The following is a 26,740-nucleotide window of genomic DNA, read 5'->3' on the forward strand; positions in this document are numbered from 1 at the left end:
CTCGATGTGATTTAAGAAATATAAGCAACCTTCATAATAAAAAATGTAGTGGTGTCATACTAATGATTTTGTTGTATTATGTCAAATTCAGTATCTATCCATTTGTGTTAAATAAAGAGTTATTTTAAAAACACAAATAAGGCTTAAATGAAGACAGCCATGTTATCAGCCTATCATTAGCATGATTGCACTTCAATTTCTAACCTAAATGAACTCCGCATTGTATTGGACTATCACTATTATTTTGTTTACTTTGAGAATGACTCAACAGGGGCTTTGGCCACATATGGGTATTTAGGGAAGAGGTAAAGGAAGGCACTAAATTAAATAGGAGCCAAAGACAAATCACACCCCTAACATAGCTTTGTCTCCAGAGCCATTCCCACTGGATATTTGTAGGCTTATTCTGTGTAGATAAGACTTGCAGATCATAGCCCAACATGCTGAGTACTCCTTGGCATAAGAATGCTGGTTTTGTACAAGAAGAAATTAAGAAGTAACAGTTTTATGGTTTCACAAATGCATGTGATATGAGAAGAGTTATTAATCATATGATTCAATTAATTAGTATGGCTACTGGCTGCTTGTCAGATATAAGTTAGCAGTTTTTAAAAAGAGCACAGTTTTAAGAAGAAGGAATTTGAGTTACTTTCTTCCAGCTATGAAAAAGTTTTCCATCTGAATTTACTAGCTCTAATTATAGATATCTAGAGGAAGTTTAGGAATCTGAAATACAGCTGAGATTATCCGGGAAAGATAGATGTGGGGAGATGAAGAAAGAAGTTTGGATTCGGTCCAGATTTAGAAAACAATGCTGTGGACCATAAAACAATGCCCAATTAAAAGCTATTTTTCACATTTTATAGGGTCCACCTGGCCCATCTGGTGAGGCTGGCCCACCAGGTCCTCCTGGAAAAAGAGTAAGTTTTTAAAATTTGTTATTTGAGGGGCACCTGGGTGGCTCAGTTGGTTAAGTATCCTACTCTTGATTTCGGATCAGGTCATGATCTCACATTTCATGAGATTGAGCCTGGCGTCTGACAGCGCAGAGCCTGCTTGGTGTTGTCTCTCTCCCTCTCTCTTTCTACCCTTGCCCACTCGCTCACACATGCACATGCATGTACTCTTTCTCTCTCTCTCAATAGATAAATAAACATTTTTAAAAAATAAAATTCTTTATTTGAAACATCCACTCATCTACTATGTGTATAAACATAATATTCTTAAGCTGTAGACAGCATATTATAATGATGCTGAAAAAATATAAGTCTTAGAGAATAGGGTAATTTCTTACATTTGTCAAAATACTTATTTAAATGGAACACACTTTAGTGACAGATTTAATCAGTCACAATAGACAGTAGTTTCCCACTTCCCTGTGCTTAGGTCTCCCCTCTGTACAAATGCAGTCTGTTGTAAAAGACTGATGGAACCCTGAACTGCAACTACAGGGAGATGAGACGCCAAAGTCCATTGCTAGCTAAAAACATGGCAAAAATCTGAATGCAACTATCAATAGAAAGAGCCCAGGAATCAGCATGTAATGTTAGCTTGCTTGACACCGTCAAACTTCTCTGATTTGGAACCATGGCAGGATTTTAACAAAACACTACAGCAAAATGTAAATAAATAGATCTTGCTCAAAATATTGGCTCCAAAAGCATAAGAGACTCTTAAAAACTGAGAACAAACTGAGGATTGATGGGGGGTAGGAGGGAGGGGTGGGTGGGTGATGGGTATTGAGGAGGGCACCTTTTGGGATGAGCACTGGGTGTTGTATGGAAACCAACTTGACAATAAATTTCATATGTTGAAAAATAAATATTGGCTCCAGTGGATGATAGGAGATTAACTTTTTCTTACTACTGTACTGTTTTCATAATGAAACCATTTCTGTTGACCTGCCTCTTACAATACTTACGTCATTATCCAGTGTTCTCCTTTCCCTCCTTTAGTCTATTTTTCTGACCTACCTGCAAACAAAATATGTGGTAAACATCAAAATGTATTTCTTAGGTTCATTCCCCTTTCAGTAATCCAAAGGCACAGAGCCATTGGAACTACTGTGGTTTTCTAATGGTAGTTTTGCTTTAGTGGGATTTTCACACTCCACATTCTCACAGAGTAGGAACAGAATTTAATTTTCTCCTTCAGCAATATAAATTTGAGTCAATATTTATAAACATTTTCCTTTGCCAGAAATAAATTTATTTTATACTAAACATCTTCCTGAATACACTTGTTTCTTCATTGACCAAGTGCTTTTTAACCTTCCACCTTCCCTGTTCTTCTTATATTCTAACAATATTCTAAATAATATTCTTATTGCTTTTGTTTTGTTTTGTTGACAGCCCTGAAGCATGGTCTTGGTAGAAAAAAAAAATGTCTCACACAGCAACCACTGGGCTGTTATTCTTAGAAAGTAATTACAAAGTGTAACATGATTTTTGAGATCTCCTTCCTATTTTTGCCTGCAGTCTGAATGCCATTAAAACTTTCTAGATGGATGAGTAAATGATACTAAACGTTCCTAATAGAATATTGACCAGAATGTTACGAGTGGCAGTGATACTGAGAAACAACATTCTAACAGTTATTGAACAAGTAGGAAAATTAAGTTGTCATTTGTAGTACATGTACATTCTGTCATGTATTTGTAATACTAGAGAATAAATGTACATTTCCTTAAGGCACTAGAAGATTGTATGGTTTGTGTTGATAAAACATGGAATTTTGATACTCAAGTTATCATTATAGCTGTTTGAAACCAAGAGCTAGGTCCACGCTCTTTTATTGAAAAACCTCCTAGAGGTCACTAAAATAATTTAAACATGATAACTTGAAAATGCTCAAAATGCACCATTAAATGGAATTCTAAAGACTCCAGTATTAACAGAAATGCAGACAAAACTTTAACCTGTATATATACACCATATAATATATATATATATATATATTCTTATTACATACATACATGTTGTTATATATGTGCATATATTCTCATTATATATTCTTTCCATCCTTATGCGTTTATGCATGAATGTGAATGGTCAAAAGATAAAGTGTTAAAAGGAAACATCCCTTCCACATTTAACCCACACTAAGATTCAGATCAGAGATTAGATTCTTAGGAAAGCCTTCCCTACTGTCAAACTACAACATTGTGCCTATTTTTATATACCTACCTCATCTCTGCACATTTTATAATGTACTATCTTTGTTAATTTTGGCGTCTATCTTCTGAAATGAAACTTCATAATGAAACTTCATGAACTCCTTAGGATTTCATGGTTTTTTGTTTTTTTTGTTTTTTGTCTTTTTTTTTTTTGGTGTTTTGTTTTATCTTTTTGTATTCTCCATGTACATTTCTGGAACACAAGGACAATTTAAATATTTTTTACATGAATGGAATAAGAGATAAATTATAGAATAATATTGTAAAATGTGAATAGTGGAGAGAGGTTATATTGTGTATTTTATAGGAAGTATATTTCTCATGGTGAAGAAAATCCTGTGTAACCATGGCTACTGGTGGAGAATTAACTGGGGCCTGTTTTACTGTATTATGTTTTAGGAGGCATTTTCTAATCAGAACACTCATGAAAGTACAGGAAGTAGTTCACTAGATTAAGTCCTTGCCCATCTGTTTATGCAGATATATGAGAAGTAAGTAAGACAAGAATTTGTCCATATGCATTATTAATTTTTTTTCAAAGGAAACTTCATATTCCCCTAGAAAAAGTGTGTTTTCATCCCAGTTTTTCTTTAAAAAAACAAAACAAAACAGAAAAAAACACTCTGTGCCATCTGGAAAAATTATATAAGAAATAAATGAAAATGGGAAAAATGAGATAAAGAACAGAGAAAATCCATTTAATATGGATTTCCACCGTGACAGATACCAGACGTTCATTCAGAGAAGGAAGAAGTCCTTTTGGGATGGAGAAACTCTATTTGAATCAAAATTTTGTGGCTGTGTTGTAGTTTACTCGTGTTTAAATTCTCTAGGCTCTTCAAACTCAGATTGTCTTTTCTCCTTTGTGGTAAAAGCAGTATTTTTGTTACATTTTTAGACAGCTGATGACTAGCTTTTCTCCAAAGCTAGATATTTATAAATCTTCTGTTCTTTATGTTCATGTGTGTCAGTGCAGTCCTTTGAAAAATTCCATACCCTTATGTCATGAGTTTAAGGGAAACTTCTATGAAGTTTCATAGAATAAGGAATAAGGAAAAGGACAGAATAAGGAAAAGTCCATTGTTCAGTTGAATCTCATAATTTCTCTTTCCAAAATCACAGTCATTATGTGTCATTATGTGTCAAAACAACCATAAGGTTGTTTTGGTTTGCATACGTTAATATCTTACACATCACACTGAAATAACTTATGACATTTTAACATTAAATTATTTGAAGTTTATGCTTCTATACAGAAATCCTCTTGCATAAATAGCATGAAATTAAAAAGAAGCACTTAAGTTTTAAGCATATATTAATGTTAGCATAATGCTGCTGCCTCAAGAGACTGCTTCAAAATGTATACATTTCCTACCTTTTGGTTGAGGCACAATAGAGTTACCATGATGATATTGAGAAAATTATGCTATATTCGTTGATTCTCTCAGAGATAAATGAGTTCACAGAATGCTCCGAGTTTGATGAAGTGCTTGCTACTCCTTTTAAATGTGAATTTAAAAGACCGAATGAAAGACTAGCTTGTGCTCACCATTAGCATATTAATATGGCACCTGAGAGGAGTCTTCTTCCTGCATCACCTTATTTTCACCAATTAACACCATCTCCCCTACTCTCCCCAACCTCCAACCTCAATCTCAGTTGATGATTTTGAGTACAATTCATTACAAAATTGAAGTAACTGATGGAATACGAGAGACAGAGTCTGGGGAAAAAGGAAATGCAGTTTCTTAGAGATCATGAAGTTTCTTTTTTAAACCTTCTGTGGTTATATTTGAACTTGAGCAGAAAATTTCAACATTAAATTGAATCTTAATGCTTGGTAAGTAATAAAAATTCAGTTAATGAGTGTAAATTAATGTTTTATAATAAAATTGTAAATCTTCTATGTCTTTGAATGAATTGAAAATGTATATTGGGGGGTCATTCTATAGGCCAAAAGCATTTGTATTGTGCTTCTATTAAGCTATCAAACCAAGTGCCCAGCTTCTGTTGATTTGAAATGATACTAAAAAATGACATGAGGATCCAATATAATAGAAACAAAATTTAGATGTGTCAATTATGTTATAATTGAAAAAATGATGATTTCTTTGATACTTTCTTTGAATGTTATATCATGTAATATAAATGATTATAGATGATTTTTTTCTCATCATTTTGTTACAAGGTTTAGAAATGTCTTATATTTCACAGATGACTATATAAATGTAAGAAGGAAATATGAATATCAGGTATCAAAATCTGATTATATACTACAGGATCATCTTATATTATTTTTTAGCCAACTCAAAAATTTCCAATTAAGTTGTTGCAAACATAGAATTTATATTTTTCAGGTATTAGAAACAGCATGCATGGAAAAAATAATTTGTTGACATGGTGTCAACAAGTGTATTTTGAGAGCTTATTTTGTTAGACCTGACTCTTAGGTTGCCAACATGGTGAAAAGTATAGGTAAAATACATTAATGTATAATAATAATTATAATATTTGCTAATGTTACAAATGATAGAACCAAAGCCAATGTTTGTTCAGTGTTTTCTCGTCCCAAACACTGTTATATGCCATTTACCTTTATCAGTTCATTAAGTTGTTATGATGACTCTAGGAAATACCTCCTATTCTTATCCACATTTTGCAGAGAAATAAACTGAGGCACTGACCTGGCGAATAACTTTCTAAAGATCACAAGGCTAATTGGTGCCCAGGACGAGGATTTGAAGTCAGGAACTCTGAGTCCAGGCTTTATGCCCTTAAGCCCCAGATTCCATATCTGTGTTTGATACCACTACCCACGAAAGCTTGAAAAATACTTTTATGTGTGTTATCTCATTTAAATTTAACAACAATTCTATTGCAAGAGAATTTTTATTGGTAATATTTTATGGATGAAGTTCAGGAATGCTAATAAATTGTTAAAAGTCACAAAGCTAATGAAAAAAGAACTAAAGAGAATTGGGTAGACAGATATCTTACAAAGATACCTATATAGTCAAGGAGGAGTATTATGAATAGCTTTAAACAGATAAGTAACTAGCATCTCTCCATAGCAATCTATGCAGCTATACAAAAGTCAGGCAAACACCAGAATATCCTCATAAGCTTTTGGATGACATATGGAGAGTGAAGATTTTTTTTTCTGCTCTTGTTCTAATATTAAGTTTTAAAAAGTGATAACTATTTTTATGCCACTTATTTATGTGAATTGCATAGTTCCAGAAAATGAAAATAAAATTTCTGCTGACAGTCAAGATTTTAAATGTGCTGCTCTCATTCGGACATGATCCTATAAGAATGTATACATAACATATGGATGTTCTATGATAAAGAAAGGAGCCTAAAAATAAAAAAAAGGAGTCAATCTTAAAATACCTTTAAGGATGAAAGTGAAATCTGATACATGCATTCCTAATTATACAACGTAATAAATGATACCTGAGTATTTAACACACTAAGGGTAACTAAGTCATCAGCTTTTCTTAAAGAAATTATCTTTACTGTTTCCTCACATTGATGTGTGATTATCTGTCAATGTGTGCTTCATTTATGTTTAATATTCTAACTGAAAGTTTTTATATAAAAGGGTTTTGATTTTTCTCATTGCATTTTAAACTAAATAGCTATACGCAGTCCCTATTAGAATCTGTTACAAATTAAACTGGAGTATTTGTGAATAAGTCCTCAGTTACATTACTCTTATATGCGATATATATTTTCCGTGTACTTTTATGTTTATAGGGCCCTCCTGGAGCAGCAGGTGCAGAGGGAAGACAAGGAGAAAAAGGCGCCAAGGTAAGATATACAAGTATTATGTTTGAAAGGCTTATACATTGAACAATACCCATTTCAGTACTTTTAATAGCATACAGGATGTCTTTTCTCATTATTAATGTGTTCACACATTTTATTTCTAACAGGGAGAAGCAGGTGCTGAAGGCCCACCTGGAAAAACTGGCCCAGTTGGTCCTCAGGGACCTGCTGGAAAGCCTGGTCCAGAGGGTCTTCGGGGCATCCCTGGCCCTGTGGTAAGCACCTGTGCTAAAAGACGCCATTTTGAAAATAATGTTTCATTTCCAAAAAATTGTGAATGAAAATATTTATGACAGCATTATTTCATAAGTAATCGTGTGGATGTCTCATAGGAATTCAGTAAATGTCATGTAATCATTAAAGTCAGATATTCTTAAAATATTTAAAGATATCATTTATTTAGTAAGTTCATGGTGAATTCCAACATAGAAAGGCAGAAGAGAAAACCCAACCCTAAGAACTCAACAATGTGAAGTTTTTATACATGTATCCATCTAGACATGGACACACAAAGTAAAAACACTCAAAATTGCTTATAACATTTGTAGATGTTCTCCATGGGATGGAATTCATAGATGATGTTTTCTTGCTTTCTTTTTGTGTTTCCAAAATCGAAATGAAGAAATATGTATGCTTTTGTTAATCAAAAAATCAGTTGTGTTTATTTTCCATAGGGAGAGCAAGGTCTCCCTGGAGCTGCAGGTCAAGATGGGCCTCCTGGTCCTATGGTGAGTATGGTCTTTTCTGTTACTTCGAAAGGGAAAGCTCCAGAAGCAAAATTGTTTACAGGCTAGAATTTCCAAAATTGTGTCTTACAAAATAGTTTATATTTTGTACAATATTTCAGAAAGCATATTACTTAGACCTAAAAAGAGGAAAGTAATCCTAAGGGATGGGTTATTTGGAAACTTTTCCCCTTGATCAGATCTTTCCTTTTTGTCCTTTGGAGAAAAAAAAATATTTCCACTCTGAATAAAATGCCACTAATGGCCCAGCCAGTTCTTTTCCAAATGTGGACAGTTCCCCCAAATGCATGCAATTACACTTAGTTTCCTGGCACTTCATTTAAAAGAATGACATTGGCACAGGAACATAGTGATCCCTTCACCAAATAAATTGTTCTCTTGGTGAGTCACACAGGCTGAAAGATAAAACATTAACCTCCATTAGTGGAGAAAGGTATAATTATTACAACTGAAGCTGGGTTACAATCATCAACCCTGTGTTCAAACATGGCTTTATAAATCCAACAGAGCACTTTGTTGACCGGCATACTGTTCATAGATGGGGGTTTATTATAGGTGCCAAGGCTATCCTCCCTACAAAATTTGGACAGAAGTGAGAATCCAAGTCTCGCCTTAAATCATTGTCTTCTGGGTGACAGATTCTGTTTTATGGTAGAGGTGTTTGAAATTCATTGTCCAAAAATAGTTATGCGTGAAGGGATTAATCAAAACAGCAAATAACACATACAGCATTATGCAAGTGTGATGCATGTTGGTTCAAATAGTCAAACACCTCCTTATGCCAATTTAAATTTTACAAAAATACCTCTTATCATGAATATATTAATTACCTGACAGATACATGCTCAGAGAGCCATCAAAACTGATATTCATAATCTTAATTATGAGGAGGAATGTGGGTCATTCCTTTTAGTAAAAATGCCACAATATATACCAAATACTTCATAAGTGTTACAGAGGTTATTTTTTTAACTGTCATTGAAAGTTAAAGATCATTTATTTTAGTAAAGGGATAAACATTATCAAATTTTGAGTGACCTCAAGCCGGAGATTATCACATCTGCAGGTGACCCCCTCAGCATAACAGGAGCCTGGCTGAAGCTGGGTGAGTTCCCCGTCTACACCACTATTTAGGGAATTCTCCTTAGATATGGTAAATTCCTAACTGCAGAGTCAGTGCCTGGAAAAAAAAAATGCGCCTTAATGTAGACTTAAAATTTGCCAGAGATTTTTTTCTTGTTATTTCAGATTTTCCAGTAAGTATTCTGACCTTTCTCCAGATGAAATAAAAAACATCATGCTGGAGATTTCCTTCAGATAATATTAAAATTAAAACCATCAGACATTCCACCTGATTCCAGCTTATAAAAGTTTATATTTCTGACTCTCCGATAGATGTGAGTTTACAGAGCAAGGGGCTGAACAACTCAAACCCTTTTAAGCAGAGTGAAATGAAAGGCATCGGAATTTGGCAGTTTAGGTGACTTGCTTTTCTCTGGATGCTTGTTTTCTCAGAGAGTACTTATGTGAATATATTGCAGCTTTCTCATAGCATCAACCACTTTGACAATGACATCTAATTTTAATGAAAATGCTAGTCAGTCCTTGTGAAGTGAGGACTGTCAGAGAAACCATCTTCAAGATGCATTTTATGGCAATTTAATGAGCTTTTCAACTCAGCTATGAAAAACTTTAGTAGGCAATTTTTATCATGGTTATTGGTTAAGGTCCTTGACCCTGAACCCAAGCTCCCTGCTTTCGCAAACAAATACTACCACTGACTTGCTTTAGGAAGGTTATTTTTTTTTTTCAAAAAAATTTTGTAAAGTTTATTTATTTTTGAGAGAAAGAGACTGAGTGTGAGCGGGAGATGGGCAGAGAGAGAAGGAGACACAGAATCTGAAGCAGGCTCTAGGCTCTGAGCTGTCAGCACAGAGCCCAACACAGGGCTTGAACTCATGAGCAGTGAGATCATGACTTGAGCTGAAGTCAGATGCTTAACCTACTGAGCCACCCAGGTGCCCCAGGAAGGTTATTTATTTTTTTAAGTGTTAGGTTCCTCATCTGAAAAATTAGAATATCAATAGCATCTACCTCATGGGATGTTATGAAGTTTAATTGAATTAAATGGGATTATTAATATATTTTTACCCCATGGGGGTCTTATGTTAATTAAATGAGTTATATGTAAAACACTTAGGCCATAATTGGCATTAGGAGCACCAAAGAATTATTAATTGAATGAAATAGTGTTTTGAAAAAGAAACGATTTCATATTCTTAGTGAAAAGTGACTAAATTTTTGGCACCTGATTGGCTCTGTCACTAGAGCATGCAACTGTTGATCTTGGGGTCCTGAGTTCGAGCCACACCCTGGGGGTAGAGATTACTTAAAAAAAAAACTAAATTTGACCTCATTCATGCATCTATACCATCAATAATTTTTTTTGAAAGACACTGTTGAAGCAAACGAAAAGACCAACAAATAAATTATGCTGACTTACAGCAGTTAGAGTATAAAGTGGTAAGTACTATAATAGAATCAAGCAGAGAATGCTGCTAAATATATTCAGAGTAGGACTGTTAAAATGCCATCTCCTCTGGGGACCTTTCCCTCATAGGAAATATGGTAAGATTATTAAATAAGGACAAGAGGGGTTTAAATGTGTCTGGGAGGCTTAAAAATGTGGGAGGTAAAAACAAGAGACGTCTTAAAACCCATACAAATTTGCATTAGTCTCTGAAATTAATCCATGTGAAATTCATGTGAATATTTCCTCCATAATGTGTTTTCTCCTCATTATAATTATAAATATATTCACACCCACATCCACGTCCACACAAATTTCAGAAGTCTGTTATCATTGCATTTCTGCAGCTACCCTTTGGGTCTCTTTTCCTCTTCTAGAAGCTGCCTGAAACTTCCTGCTGTAGGGTCCACTAGTCAAACAAAACCACGACAGTCCCCTTTCCCCAATTTTTAAATGCTACTTCGCTATTCTATTCAGTAAGTACAACTTGCTCTGCTTTTATCATTCAGGACAGGCAGCTACCCAGTTAGACAGTTGCACTCTATCTGACGGAGCAGTGTGGGTGCTGTTTTGTTTTCTCTGGCTTTTTGTTTTATCAGAGTATTTATACACTTACTTATACACTTAATGTTACTTGCCAAGATATTTTATAGGTCTTTTATATACAATTTTATATCAACCTTTGGAGTGGAAATTCTTTGGGGCAGGAATGAAACATCTTCTAAAAGTTTTAAGATGATAATATATGTTTGGTGTTTGCCCCCTCTGTGTAATTAGATATACTAGAGTTTAGATAAGGTACAGTATATATTTTTCACTTTCTTTTTTTTTTTTTTTTAATTTTTTTTTTCAACGTTTTTTATTTATTTTTGGGACAGAGAGAGACAGAGCATGAACGGGGGAGGGGCAGAGAGAGAGGGAGACACAGAATCGGAAACAGGCTCCAGGCTCCGAGCCATCAGCCCAGAGCCTGACGCGGGGCTCGAACTCACGGACCGTGAGATCGTGACCTGGCTGAAGTCGGACGCTTAACCGACTGCGCCACCCAGGCGCCCCTATTTTTCACTTTCAAAGTTAGACATTTCTCAGGGTAAAAATTAAACTTCTATATATGCATGAATTTTATGTGCATATATAATTAGAATCACCATATGGAACTGAGAGGATAGACTAAATAGTACATATGAGCGCTAACAGAAAGCTAAGGACAATGATGAGATTATATAAGAATTTTATTTGAGGGTTTTTTTAAGTTGAATCAATGATTTTTTGAGTATATAGTCAACAAAAACTAAATGGAATAAAACAGTGTTTTAAAGAGAACAGAAATTGTGGCTACGTTCTCTTCTCTGTGTGTACAGTCAAAATTAACAGGATATCATAATTTTAAACTAATTTTTATGTTTTGAAGGTAGGATTAGAATATGTTTTAGTTTTGAACTTTCACTTTATTTTATTTCATGTTCTTTTATTAGATGAACCTATTTGTTCCAAAATAGCTAAAAAAGAGATGAAAAATTACCACAGTATAATCATACGTTCCTTCTTTTCACATACTGATAAATATAAAATATCCGACAGCATTATTTGAAACCATAAATGCCTGAAAAAATGGTAGATGGCTTACTGAATTGCAGTTTGTTTGTTTTTTAATGCTACATCTAAACTATCTGTAAATAGGGTTGAGATGTGTAGTATTCCATAATGATTAAACAGGTTTAAACAGCAAAGCATTTGCTTTTTACCAAATTAAACATTCTTTCACAATATGGCATTCTAAATAAAGTGCAAGATCTGCAGTTTCTTTCAACATCAATGCACTAGAGTTTTAAGATGCATATCAAAGCAAATATCCTGTAAAGCATATAATACTGCAGGGGAAAATGTTTGATTGTGTATTCTAGACACTTAAGGATGTATCATCCCTGTTTTCCTTTTCACTTTATAACTTATGAATTATGTATTTCCCTAGGGTTTCTCAATTTACAATAGCCTAAATAAGAAATAGAAATATGTACTTGGAATAATCTTTTTATGTGAAGAATTGATATTTTTGATATGTCCCAAGTTTGGAGGGTTATTTATAACTGCTATCAATAGCATAACGTTACCAGTTTCTATTTCCAACTGATGAAAATGTTAAGAAACTGATTTTTCTTGGTAAATGTGTCCTCAGATAAAGTTTGCAAGTTCATACGAAATTATTAGCTTCTAGGAATTAATACTCATTTCCTCTCCTTTATGTACATTTATAGAAATGATTTAAAATGCATTATAGGGGCCCCAGGGTGGCTCAGTCATTTGGGCATCTGACTCTTGATTTCGGCTCAGGTCATGATCCCAGTGTCATGATATCAAGCCCCATGCCAGGCTCTGCACCAAGCATGGAGCCTGCTTAGGATTCTCTCTCTCTCTCTCTCTCTCTCTCTCTCTCTCTCTCTCTCTCCCTCCCTCCCTCTCCCTCTCCCTCTCCCTCTCCCTCACTCCTTCCACCTCACTTCCATGCTTGCACTCTGTCTCTAAAATTTGAAAAGAAAGAAAGATGCGTTGTAAACACAATGTCTAGCATATTTCTCATTAAGTCTGAATAATTAGAATTCCAATACTCCTCCTCTTCCTCCTCCTCCTCTTCTTTCTTTTTCTTTTTTGTCATTTTAGCTTATACTACTAGAATGTGGTGAGAGGGCTGATTGATAACTGTTTGTAATATAAAAAAAACAAATATCAGTAATTAATATTTATATTTCACTATTTACACAGTAATTTTGCAGGTCTGCTTTTTATTATATTATGACACAGTTATGACTATTAGAGTACTTTCATAAATGAAGCTCAGAGATAATAAGTAATAAATCCAAGATTACTCAACTAAAGGGTGGTTAGACTTGAGACTCTGAATGAAGCAGTGATTAGAATATTGATGTCCATTGTAGAGAAAGGGGAAACTTCTTGCACTGCTGGTGGGAATTCAAACTGGTATAGCCACTCTGGAAAAGTGTGGAGGCCCTCAGAAAGTTGAAGATAGAACCACCCTATGATCCAGAAATTGCATTACTAGGTATTTATCCAAAGGATACAAAAATGGTGATTTGAAGGGGCACATGTACCCCAATGTTTAGAGCAGCACTATTAACAAAAGCCAAATTATGGAAAGAGCCTGAATGTCCATTGACTGATAAATGGACAAAGAACTAGTATGTATGTATGTATGTATGTGTGTGTGTGTGTATGCACACACACACACACATACATACAGTGGAATATTACTCAGCCATCAAAAAGAATGAAATCTTGCCATTTGTAATGATGTGGATGGAACTAGAGTGTATTGTGCTAAGTGATATCAGTCAGAGAAAGACGAATGTCATGATTTCATTCATATGTGAAACTTAAGAAGCAAAACAGATGAACCTAGGGGAAGGGAAGGAAAAATAAGATAAAAACAGAGAGGAAGGCAAACTGTAAGAGACTCTTAACTATAGAGATCAAACTGAGGGTTGCTAGAGGGGAGGAGGGTGGTGGGATGGGCTAAATGGGTGGGAAGCATTTTAAGGAAGTCACTTGTTATGATTAGTACTGGGTGTTGTATTTAAGTGATGAATCACTAAATTTTACTCCTGAGACCAATACTACACTATATGTTAACTAACTTAAACAGAATCTTGGAAAGAAGAAAAATAAGAATATTGATATTCAGCATGCAACATCTGTCAGTTCTCCCACTTAAAGCAAAATTTCTGTAAAGTGTATCACATGCCTAAAACAGTTTGAATGTAAAATGAGAAGTGAAGAAAGAAAAAAATCTGGCCACTGCAGTTTTATATTTTCAATCTAGAGAATGTTTTTACTTTAATTGACATACGTCAGTTTTAACCAGTATTCTTAAAGGGTTTCTGCTACTGGTACAAGTATATGGTTCTTTCATGCAGTTACATTTTTATCAGAACTATTTTTTTTCATACTTTTTATGCCACTTTTTTCTAACATATAGAGTCTTCGGCATTTATCCTGATGATAACATGGTCTCAAGAAATTCTGAGAGTTTCCATTACTCATTTATATTCCTTTTAAAATGTGCTATCGGGCAACATTATTTTCCCTACTGATGATTCATCATGCATTTCTGATAAGATCAGAAAATAGTAGATATGAAATATATTACCTTACTTTAAAAAATATTAAACTAGTAGAACTAAATAGGTATTGCTTTTATTTTAACATAAATGAGATTGTTTTATGCTGTTCTGATTTGCATATTGATTTAACTCAATTTGGGACCTAATGCCACGGAGCCAAGTCTCTCAAACCTTAATGAGTATCAAACCTATGAAACAGACTGCTGGTCTCTTCACTCCAGCATTTCAGATTTAGCTGGTCTGGATGAGGCCTAAGAATTGGCTTTACTCATAAGTTCACAGATGATGCTAATGATGCTGGTCTGAGGTCACACTTTGATATCCACTATGATAGGGTGTTAGTGACTGAGGTGAAAGTTAGGTTTTCAAACCCAGCCTTAGAATATACTTGAATATAATTTCTTTGTGATCTACATTTGTCTGTCAGAGATTTAACAAAGTGGCATGGTTATTTTTATACAAAATAGATTCTAAACTGAACTAATTTAAATTTATGCCTGAGGATTAATAATTTTCTCTTTGAAGAATATTATTAGACACATTCACATTTAAAATAGCACATATCTTCTATGAAAATGATTTTTATCTATTGTTAATGGAATGATGTAGAGAAATTTCCCACTTTTATATCAATACTTACAGAATTTCAGATTCATTCATGAATTAAAACAAATTAAATATATTTAAGTAGCCCCAAATACTATTGTTACATAGTACTAATTGATACCAAAGCTATTCTTACTTTCTCCTGATGATCAGGATTTCAGTTTAAGATATAGATGTGAGAAACTAAGGAATGGAAAAGGCTCATCTACTTGATCTCATGAGACAGGAATTATAATCCTCAATCTATAGATGAGAAAACTGAAGCTCTCTTTCGTTAGCTAATTTAAATTGCTAATAAGAGAGGCTGGCTTCTATCCCAAGTCTATCCTATTCTGAGCCCATACTTTTTATATTACATCATACTACTTGGATCAGACCCATCGCTCTTAATACTTTAAATTCACAAAAATTATAGACTGGCACTTACATTTTCTTTCACACCAAAGCAGTGTCTGTAGAGAAAGGAAAAAAATCACTCATGGTAGGCTTGAAGAAGATACAATTGTGAACACTCCTGGTATACCTTGTTACAAGTTAAAACAGTTTGCTTTCTAAGTACTATGTTAAATCATTATTGAAATTATAATTCTAAAATTCAGTCCAATATGAATAATTCTATTTATAGAGAAACTGTATGAATATTTTGCCTCCCCCCTCTCCCCCACCAATGCCTTTCTGTTGCAGGCAGTTGTGACCTACACTTTGTAACATTATCTTGGCTCTGATTTCATCAATCACATACTAACCATCTTTTAGTGTCAGTTACACTTCTTCTGACAGAATCTCTTGCCTGCATCATTTCATTTGTCATTAATTTCAGGACAAGGATATTTTGTGTTGTCCTCAATATGGAGTACCCTGACTTTTGTATTAAAAAGTTTGTGGGGCGCCTGGGTGGCTCTTAAGTGTCCAACTTCAGCTCAGGTCATGATCTCGTGGTTCCTGAGTTCGAGCCCCACATGGGGCTCTATGCTGAGAGCTCAGAGCCTGGACCCTGCTTTGGATTCTGTTTCCCCCCCTCTCTCTCTGCCCCTTCCCTGCTCGCACTCTGTTTCTCTATCTCTCAAAAATAAACAAACATTAAAAATTTTTTTTAAGTTTGTTAAGTAATCAATATGAATATTTCCATGGGTAGGGTCAGGGTTAGTTGTTGAAGTCATGTCATAATTTTCATAAAAATACAATTTAGCAAAATAGATAAGTACCTTATCCTTGGACCATAAAAATTAAATTATTAGGATAGAGATAATTATATGAGAAAAATTATTTACCTTATTATTAAATTTACAAATCACTTTTTAAAAAATGTTTATTTTTCAGAGACAGAGAGACAGAGCAGGAGCAGGGGAGGAGCAGAGAAAGAGGGAGACAAAGAATCTGAAGCAGGATCTGAAGCAGAATTCTGAAGCTCAGAATCTGTGCTGAGCTCTCAGCACAGAGCCTGCTGCAGGGCTCAAACCCATGAACCATGAGATCATGACCTGAGCAGAAGTCGAATACTTAACCAACTGAGCCACTTAGGCATCCCAGAATCTTTTATTTAAATGATTTGTAGATTTAATTGGGGTGCCTGGGTGGCTCAGTCGGTTAAGCATCTGGCTTCAGCTCAGGTCATGATCTTCTGGTTCATGAGTCAAGCCCCGCCTTGGGCTGTGCCTGCTTTGGATTCTGTGTCTCCCTCCCTCTCTGCCCCTCCCCTATTTGCACGCCCGCGCGTGCTCTCTCTCTCTCTCTCTCTCTCTCACAAAATAAATCAACATTAAAAATATTTTTGAAAAGATTTTTCAGGAATTATAGTTAAAAATACTATCTTAGGAGTTTGCTTAGGAAAAGTGGTTATCAAATGTCATTTGACTGTCAAAAATTTATTGAGGTTTTTTTTTTTAAGTTTCTAGAAAATATTGTAATTTATTTGAGCTTAGCACCAAAATATTTTATTGAATCGATGTGTACTCTGGAAATCCCTTCTTCTAAAATTAGTGTGTTTAAAAATTTATTCTTTTTCTGTTGTAAGTCCATGTAAACCAAGTCTTATTTCTAACTGCATATTTATGTAACCAATGTTAAGTTAAATATCAAGCCATGGAATTTTAAACAAAATTATTTAGAATTCTGATAAATAAACCTTAAGCATTACTAATTATTTTTGAACTCTGTCATATTACCAAAACCAAACTTGCCCTATGGATAGTAATATGATTCTCTAATTCATGCCTACTTTATGTATGTTTATTATTTCTCATTATTTAGGGACCTCCTGGCTTACCTGGTCTCAAAGGTGACCCCGGTTCCAAGGGTGAGAAGGTGAGAATAAAAGCATGTGTTACTATAATTTTGATATGCTAATAGCAGAGACAATAATTTTGCAGATTAGAATCATTCAAAAGGAAATTTCAAAGAATATCTTTGTCCTTTTAACCAAGGCAAAAGCTTCCAATCCTCTGCTTCCCAGATGAATTTAGAGAAGAGAAAAGATACAAAGTCATAGTGAAAAATGTATTCAAATCCATTGTTATATTTTCTCAATGTCCCCTTGTAGGAACCATATGGAGAAAGCATATGGTTATACTAAAATAACTCTTCAGAAAATAAACAGATGGAATAACAAAATGCCCATTTTATGTTTTTAAACATGAAAATAACAAATTTAAACTAGAATACTTTTGAAATAGTAATTTGATCTTCCAGAAAGTACACGGAGTTGCACCAAATAATTATGGAAAATAAGCCTTTTTACAATGGCGTTAATGTTTTTTTGGGTCATTTTTAAATCTCCAAATGTCTCTTAAAGACCACAGAGTCTCTGAAGGATAGAAATCATATCATATAAAATATCATGCTTATTAAAATAATGAATTTTCAGTTTATTTGATCAATATGGTCAAATATACATATGGTCATTATTGGTCTTTTAGGGAATTACTTTTCAGTAAATGAAACACTGAAGATGATTCTTTTAGAAAGCATTTTGTTCCCTAATACTTCCCTCTATAAACAAAAGATTCACTTAATGTAAGCGTAAACGATCCTGTTAGGTAAGAGGAAAGAGGTTCTTAATCCTATATATCATTCAGAAAGGGTTACAGTTTTTATCTTTTTTTTTTTTTTGCTTTTATGTTCCATAAAATTAGTGTGCAATTACTTTATGACTATAATTTAATATATGGTTGTAATTTACATATGGTCAAATTTCTTTTCTCTGCCTTCTAAAGGGACATCCTGGTTTAATTGGCCTGATTGGTCCTCCAGGAGAACAAGGTGAAAAGGGTGACAGAGGACTCCCTGGAACTCAAGGATCTCCAGGAGCAAAGGGGGATGGAGTGAGTAAAGATATAAATTATTTTCCTGCTCCTTTCCAAACACACACACGCACACACACCTGTGCACATTCCATTAAACGTGACCAGCAGGGTGATTTAGAGCATCTTTAACCTCTTTAAGTCAATGGTGTTTTCAAAAAGAAATTTATTTAACCTTAAAGTAATAATTTAAAAATATGTCAAGTTGGAAATCATAAAGATTACAGTTCAATAGTTAATTACACAGCAATTTATTGAATCCCCAAAACATACAAATCATTATTCTGAAGGCTACATAAGTATAAATATAGAGACATTGAAGCAAACGGGAAAAAAATACAGATTATCTTACAAAAGTTATTTCTTAGGTTCACAATGGAAAATTTCAGGTTATTCTTATACTTTTGCATAATCTAAGTTTTCAGTGTATGTTGTCCTGCAATATAGAGAGTAGCATAGCTGAGGAAAACTCTAATTTGGATGATTCTCTTTACAGGGGATTCCAGGTCCTGCTGGTCCCATAGGTCCCCCTGGTCCTCCAGGCTTACCCGTAAGTGCGAGACAAAAGAATTTTGTAAAGGAAACTTACACCAAAAGAGTCATGATTTCTCCAGATTTTTATCTGTACTTTTGCCTTTGCATTTTGTCTAGGGTCCTCAAGGTCCAAAGGGTACCAAAGGCTCTACCGTAAGTACTTCTCCCTTTGGACTTTGATTGTTCAGTGAAGCCTAGTCAAATGCCTTGTTCTCTGTTTATCTTGTTCCTTTTGTTCCTAACAGGGACCTGCTGGCCAGAAGGGCGACAGTGGTCTTCCAGGGCCTCCTGGGCCCCCGGTAAGTGCATGGGAACAAAAGTGATGTTTAGGTCTGTTCACACCCTAAGACTGCCGGTGATTTCTCCAAATTTTTAAGAAGGACAAAAAAAGACATTCTGTCAAAGTGGTGATTTTTCTAGGAAACAGCAACTCCATTAATTACATAATCAGATCCACATGCCAAGGCGTGTCTTTTAATTGATGCGTTAACTGTATATTATGATAATCTTGTTTGTATTTATTTTGCACAAAAATTATATACTTTTTAATGTCATGTTTTTATGAAAGCAACTGACTATAGGCCATAAAAATACATACATACATATACATACACATATGTGTGTGTGTGTGTGTGTGTGTGTGTGTGTGTGTGTATCTGACCACACTAGGAATAAAGACAAAAGTTCAGATATTTTGCATTTTTTTCCCTACTGTATATAATGATCATAAAAGCAATAATAATTTCTAACATTTATTAATGCTGACATTTTCCAGGCTCCATATAACTACTAAGTGATAGATCCATGTGAAAAAACATTAGTCTCCTCTCTTGAGTTTGTTTCCAAGCTATATGTGTATTAGTTTGCTAGGGCTACCATGAGAGGCACCACAAATGGGGGCTTAAATAATAGAAATGTATTCTCTAACAAATTCTAGAGGCCACAAATCTTAGATCAGAGTGTGGGCAGAATTAGGTCCTTCTAAGGGCTGTGGAGGAAGGTCTATTCCATGGCCCTGTCCTTGGCTCATAGATAGCTGTCTTCTCCTATTTTTTCCCTTCAAATTCTATCTATGTGTGTCTCTGCACCCAAATTTCCTCCTTTTACAGGGACACCAGTCATATTGGATGGTTTCCCATTGGTGGATACCCCCCCAATGCCCTTACATTTACTTAACTAATTATATCTACAGTGACCCCATTTCAAAATAAGATCTTATTCTAAGTACTGAGGCTGATAGCTTCTACCTATGAATTTTGTGGGACACAATCATAACAACATGGATTTAACTATTTGGTATAGTTCTACTTTTACACATATGCAAATTCAAATATGTCTGCATTTATTTTTTTTTTTAATTTATACAGTTTTAAGTTATATTTGAAGCAAATTAATGTGTATTTTTAGAAGTTTAATGTTTCATAATATAAATTATTATCAAGCACAATAGACAACTCATTAGTTAGGTTAAGAACCTTAAAATGGTATTTTAATCTTCAGAGACTAAAATCTAGTTGTGGAGACAGGACATGTAAATAAGGACTAATTAATAAATAAGAAAGTTACATACAATATATCCACACAAAACTGGGTTACACTACTTATATAGAGAAAGGTCCAGGGGTGCTTAGGCAGCTCAGTCACTTAAGCATCTGACTTAGGTCATGATTTAACAGTTCATGACTTCGAGCTCTGTGTCAGGATCTGCACAGTGCAGAGACTGCTTGAGATCCTGTCTCTCCCTCTCCTTCTGCTTCTCCCGTTTGTGCTGTCTCTGTCTCTCTAGGAAGAAAGGAAAGGGAAAGGGAAGGGAAGGAAAAGGAAAAGGAAAAGAAAAGAAAAGAAGTTCCAGAAATCATCTGATTTGTGTGTCTACCTCAGTATCTCCACTAGATTCTTTTTAAAAGAACTTAACACAGTTTCTATATAAATATTTATAACATGTGTATGTATATGTAGTAACAATTAGAGAAAATATTGAAAGTAGGGAAAACATTGAAAAGCTACATCAACTATAATTCCTCATAATAATGACCTCATCAGTAATAATTATGCAGAATATTTCACCTTAGGAAGCAGTTACATGCACATTATCTCTTTCACAGGGTCCACCTGGAGAAGTCATTCAGCCTTTACCAATCTTGTCACCCAAAAAAACAAGAAGACATGCCGAAAACATGCAAGCAGATGCAGGTGAAAATATTCTTGACTACTCAGATGGAATGGAGGAAATATTTGGTTCCCTCAACTCCCTGAAACAAGACATCGAACATATGAAGTTTCCCATGGGTACGCAGACTAACCCAGCTCGAACGTGCAAAGACCTGCAACTCAGCCATCCTGACTTCCCAGATGGTATGTTAATAATACATGTCACAGCAAAGGGACTGAGCCTCTAAGTTATGAAGGTGCATGGTCAGCCCATTACTTCTAGTTAAATGTTTGATATAGACTCTAAATAAACTAAAGTAAATGATTATTAATTCCAGTCTTGTAAACAGAGAAAGTCCTTTATACTGTGTAATTCAAGAACTGCTTCAGAAAATCCTTACCTGCTTACATAAGGTTTCATTAAATTATGACAAGATCATTTTGGGACAATTATAGAACACAAATGCATTTTTCCCCGTAATAACTATCATAGAATGGGTTTTATGTGTGCACACATGTGTACACATTAGTATATATTTATATCCTATAACCGAACTTATTTTACCTTGATATGAAGTTAACATGATTAATAGCATAACTGAATCATATTTTACCTATCAGTTTAATAATAATTTGGTGAACAGAATATTTAAGACTTAGCATAGTAGCTTGGGGCAAAAATTTATGTCATTGATCCACAAATAATCAGAACTGTGAGCAATTCATTTGCAATAATAATCAGGATAATTTATTATACCTATTGTTTAACATAAACCTTATCATACCCTTCCTGAGAAGCAAACAGTTTCAAGTATCATGAGTTAGTTAATAAACTCACACAATTACTAAACTAACAAGGGGCAGATATTTATGTGATCTTAAATCTCCCACTTTATATGGAAATATTTTGTCACTCTTTTTACTCTTGGGGCAATATTATTTTGCACTATCAATCATATAAGAATGTTATAACTGAGATATAAATAAGTCAGTACAGAGAGAAAAGTTTAATGTGATTTAGAAACAGCCACCACCATAAAGGAAAATGTCATCAAATCTTCCTATCTTAATCAAGCATAGCCTGTTAAAACTAAAACACAGGTAGCTATTAAGGACTCCATTCAAACTAATGTCCAAGGTTTTCAAATTTATAATATGTTTATTTGGAAAAGATATGTTTAGTTCAATAGTAATTCAGTAATTTTAAAGAGAATGACTCAGACTTCTGCTCTTGCTGAGACAATCATACATAATTGAAGTTCAAATGTAAAAGATTACAACACAAATAAAACAAATATGATTAATTAGAACCTGAGCAGTCAAGAAAAATTTTTGTGAATTTGGGAATGGAAAGCTCATTGTGGGCCACAGCTCCCCGTGGTTTCCATATAATGACCAGCGTTATTAATTCCTTAATGGGTTAATTAATTGCCATTAAATATTAATTAACTGACTTAGCAGTGCCAGGCACTGTTCTTCAGGCAGAGATTTGTAGACACACAGAAGAAATAATGCCCTTGAGCTACTATTATCAAATGAAGGAGACAGGAAAAGTGTAAGTATTAACAATAGCATATTATGACAGATACTGTGGGAAAAAATGAGTATTTAGGTAAGGTAAGGATGATCCATTTTGTGTAAAGGATGTTAATATTTGAAGAGGTGACATTTCAGCTGAAACCTTAAAGAGGTAGCCAGTCATGCAAAGAATCAAAAGGTTATTTCAGGCAGAGGATATGGGTCATTTGATAGGTTTAAAGAGGACAAGATCTTGGTGCCTTCAAGGAACTGAAAGGTCTCTATGGCTAAAAAATAGTGAGGAAAGTGAAAAATGACTTGAAGTAATTTGGAAGGAAGCAAGGTGAAATCAAAGGAAGCTAGTTAAAGAGCTGTTGGTTTAATCTAGGAAAGAAATTAATGGTGACTTGATTTAGGGATTTGACAGTAAAAATAGGAGAGGAATAAATTAGAGGTACACTGGACATGGTTTCCAGAGTATACTGAATTTACTGAACAGACGTATCTTAGTAATTAAGCTATTATTATGTTATCTGAAGGAAATTTAATGACAATATTAACCGAATAAATCAAGAGAAAAAATGCTTACCACAGAATTCAAAATTATAGGGGCACGTGGGTGACTCAGTCAGTTAAGCGTCTGACTTCAGCTCAGGTCATGATCTCGCAGTTCATGAGTTTGAGCCCTATGTCAGGCTCTGTGCTGACAGCTCAGATCCTGGAACCTGCTTTGGATTCTGTGTTTATTATTTTTGAGATAGAGAGAAACAGAGAGACAGAGTGCAAGCAGGGGAGATGCATAAAGAGGAAGACAGAATCTGAAGCAGGCTCTGAGCTGTCAGCACAGAGCCCAATGAGGGGCTCAAATCCAAGAACCATGAGATCATGACCTAAGCCAAAGTCAGATGCTCAACTGACTGAACCACCTAGACACCCCCAAAAGAATTTTTTAAAGTAATGCAAGAAATGATTCTTAAGGCTAAGTAGATTCCACCATCTCCATTGTTACAAATGAATAAACCAAGGAAAAATATAATGATTATTATACTCAGATTACTTAAGTAGTAAATAATACATATAGGATTTAGGGTTAAGTTTCTCTGATTCCAAATGCATGTAATTTATTATAGTGGATAATTAAATGTTAATATTTGAGGAGGTGACATTTAAGCTGAAACCTAAAAGTAACAGGCAGGCTAGAAATAACAGAGTGTTCCAGGCGAAGTACATGGGCAAAGCTTTGATGCAGACAAGACAAAGGGTCACTCTTTAACTATCTGAACTCCTATCCCAATTTGACCAAAAACATAAAAGGGATTCTTGTGGGAAAATATCCATCAATATTAATTTTTTTATTCTTCTAATAAAATGTGTATACCATGCAATCAATTTTTTATTTAAATGTATTTTAACATGACATATTTTTCCCTACTTCTAGGTGAATACTGGATTGATCCCAACCAAGGTTGCTCAGGAGATTCCTTCAAAGTTTACTGTAATTTCACGTCTGGTGGCGAGACTTGCATTTATCCAGACAAAAAATCTGAGGGAGTAAGTACCAGTCTGTTTTGGTGGTGATTGTTGACAGTTCCTGCCATGTTTTTGCAATATTGAACTAAACAGGAAAATTATACTGTCATATTTTCATTTATCTGCTTTTCTTACAGGGTAATTAGAGCATTTCATTTGCATAAACATGAATAAGACACCAAAGTGATGCACAGAGTTAACAAATACTTCTCTCCTTTATTTTTTTTACCCAGATGTATTCTTTATGCACCTGCTTGTGCTCTAAAATTCTATGGTTTTCCATGACACAGCACAGCTGATGCTTAAATTTTAGTGCATGTATAGTACTCTTCATTCCAATGACACGACAGAACTCACAGCTGTATATGATGTTCAGAATACACAATTTATAATCGTTTACATAAGAATATTGTCTACATTTGCATACTTTTTAAATGTTTTGTCTCTTCAAACAGATTTCTTGATTTTCACCTAGCAGTATCAATATATTTGAGCTAAAGGCAAATTACTAATATAGGGAAAGGCTTTTCACTAGCATAATTGTATTCTTCAAACAGTTTCTGGTGGTAAATGTTGCCTTTATTGTATTCTTTTAATAAATCACATTCTTAGTAAATGGTGTGGGCATACAGAGGCACAGAACCTCCTTAGGGCAAGACAAGTAGCTTTAAGTGTGGCTAATCTCTTTAGGAGGGAAGTTAAGTTCTCCAGTAAAGGTTGGGTAGTAGGAGCAGGAGACAAAGCAACTTCTGTTTCCCATCCAAACTTGGCAACAAAGCATAATAAAAGTTCCTGTAGCTGCCAAAGAAATAAGGGAACGTGGAAATGCCTCTCTTTACACTGATAACTCAAATTCCCTGTAGTGAAGCCTTATATACTGTTACATTTTGCTGATCTTGCAAAGCAAAACAATAAATGCAGATCTATAAAGGGTTCTAAACATTCTTCCCAGCAGGAGATGATTACCCTTGCTTCCTGCAATGACTCTTCCATGCCACCCTTAGTTACTGGCTGAATACTTTCAGGATGCTTCCCTTGGCTATGAAATACTGATGGGATCTGTCTTGATGACTGATTCCGACTGGTATTGTGAGGGGTTCCTTTACAGGGGATTGCTTCTGAGTTCCACCTTTGTTCCCTACAGCCCTTAGTATGCCATCAGCAGGTTGTTCTCCACCCCCCCTTCTTCTTTTTGAGCAATTAAACAGGAAGAAAATGACTCAATCTTCACTAAGTGGGAAGTCACAGGATATATCTCAAATCATGCTGTTTATCTCATTTTCTGTAATTCAGGATAGACCATTTTAAAACTTCTTTGGCATCTTAGTCTTACAGAAAATTACTGATGCATACATAAACAATACTGCTCATAATTTTTACCTACTTTCTAATTTTCCTGTTCCTTTGCAACAGGTAAGAATATCATCGTGGCCAAAGGAGAAACCAGGAAGCTGGTTTAGTGAATTTAAGAGAGGAAAACTGGTATGTTATTACCTCAACATGAAATGGTTTATCTTAAACTTCATAAATGAAGCTCAAATTATATATCTTAGACCCTGACTGTGAAAGTCTGAGTTATACTATTTAGGATTCCATGTGTTCTCTGGTTTGCTCCTTCTATATCTCTTAGACCACAGTTGTATTTTAGAGAATTTTTCTAAATGTTTTCTATCAAAATACATGGAAATATGCTAAATTCAATAAATATGATCAGATAAAGTATGCATTTCATTAAGTACCTGATAGACATCATAAAAATGAATTATGTTAGAAATATCAGGTATAGAGAATGTAATATGTGTTTAGTGTCTCAGACTCTATATCTTTTTTTCTGTTTGAAACCTAATTTATTTTTCTCTATTTCAGTAAAAACTTTTGGAAGGCGAAATGTTTTTTTTTTTTTCTTCTGATCGTTACATTTAGAAATAAAATTCACTGACTGACCTGACCTTTTATTTGGATTATTGCACAAGTTTACTTAGATATTTTCATACCATTACCAGTTCACTATTAATAATTTTTACAGGTATTTTAAGATTAGATGCCAAAACTAAATTTATATTATAAAAGCTGTTTACAAATACATGTGTATTCAAAATAGTAATAAATGTATTTAAGTGACAGTTTTTCACTTATCCCGATAATTATTCAACTGTTTAATGTTCTTTAAGAAGCTATTATTGATGACTATTTTATGGTTATTCATCTTATGCAAAACCTACATGTCAATTGACAACTTTAGTGAAGTTTTCCACTTGACATAATTCTTCAGTTCAGTCTTCAAGTTACATATTAAATATCCATGTGACATTCTTACCTGTGTAGAATTTAAAAATACATAACACAGAACTGTGTGTGTGGTGTTATTTTTTGTTGTTTTGGTTTGTTTACCTTACTGTTCATTTCCCAAGTTTTTTTTTTTTTCCTTCAACTGAACAAGGCTTCTCATTATCTGAGCTGTTAATCAGTAAGGATTAAGTAAATTCAACAAAAGAAGCAAGCCATAGATAATTACCTTTACATTAATCCATAGTCTAGGTAAATTTCCTACTCAATTTTTTAAAAATATCTATGTGCAGCTGACGCCAGTCTTTCAATTTTACCCAATAAAACCATTTATGAATTTAATAAAGGATTTTAATAATTTTTAGTTAAAACTACTTTCCTGCCCTAAATGTAAAATA

The 26,740-nt window shown here is 34.3% G+C and overlaps 1 protein-coding gene across 10 annotated transcripts in view; it reads left to right on the forward strand.

The window, feature by feature from the left end:
* The window catches only part of COL11A1 (collagen type XI alpha 1 chain), a 218,684-nt gene that overhangs the window by 187,908 nt on the left and 4,036 nt on the right, over nt 1-26,740 (forward strand). For all 10 annotated transcript variants that reach the window (XM_053891773.1, XM_053891770.1, XM_053891789.1 and 7 more), the window contains 12 exons: nt 867-920; nt 6,935-6,988; nt 7,114-7,221; nt 7,681-7,734; nt 17,275-17,328; nt 18,237-18,344; nt 18,820-18,873; nt 18,975-19,010; nt 19,103-19,156; nt 20,963-21,212; nt 23,965-24,077; nt 25,470-25,538. In XM_053891773.1, coding sequence (XP_053747748.1) covers nt 867-920; nt 6,935-6,988; nt 7,114-7,221; nt 7,681-7,734; nt 17,275-17,328; nt 18,237-18,344; nt 18,820-18,873; nt 18,975-19,010; nt 19,103-19,156; nt 20,963-21,212; nt 23,965-24,077; nt 25,470-25,538 — 1,008 coding nt within the window. The remainder of the gene's footprint in view (nt 1-866; nt 921-6,934; nt 6,989-7,113; nt 7,222-7,680; nt 7,735-17,274; nt 17,329-18,236; nt 18,345-18,819; nt 18,874-18,974; nt 19,011-19,102; nt 19,157-20,962; nt 21,213-23,964; nt 24,078-25,469; nt 25,539-26,740) is intronic.

This window comes from Panthera pardus, unplaced genomic scaffold (assembly GCF_024362965.1).
Source record: "Panthera pardus isolate Hobbes unplaced genomic scaffold, ASM2436296v1 HiC_scaffold_11, whole genome shotgun sequence".
NCBI lineage: Eukaryota > Metazoa > Chordata > Mammalia > Carnivora > Felidae > Panthera > Panthera pardus.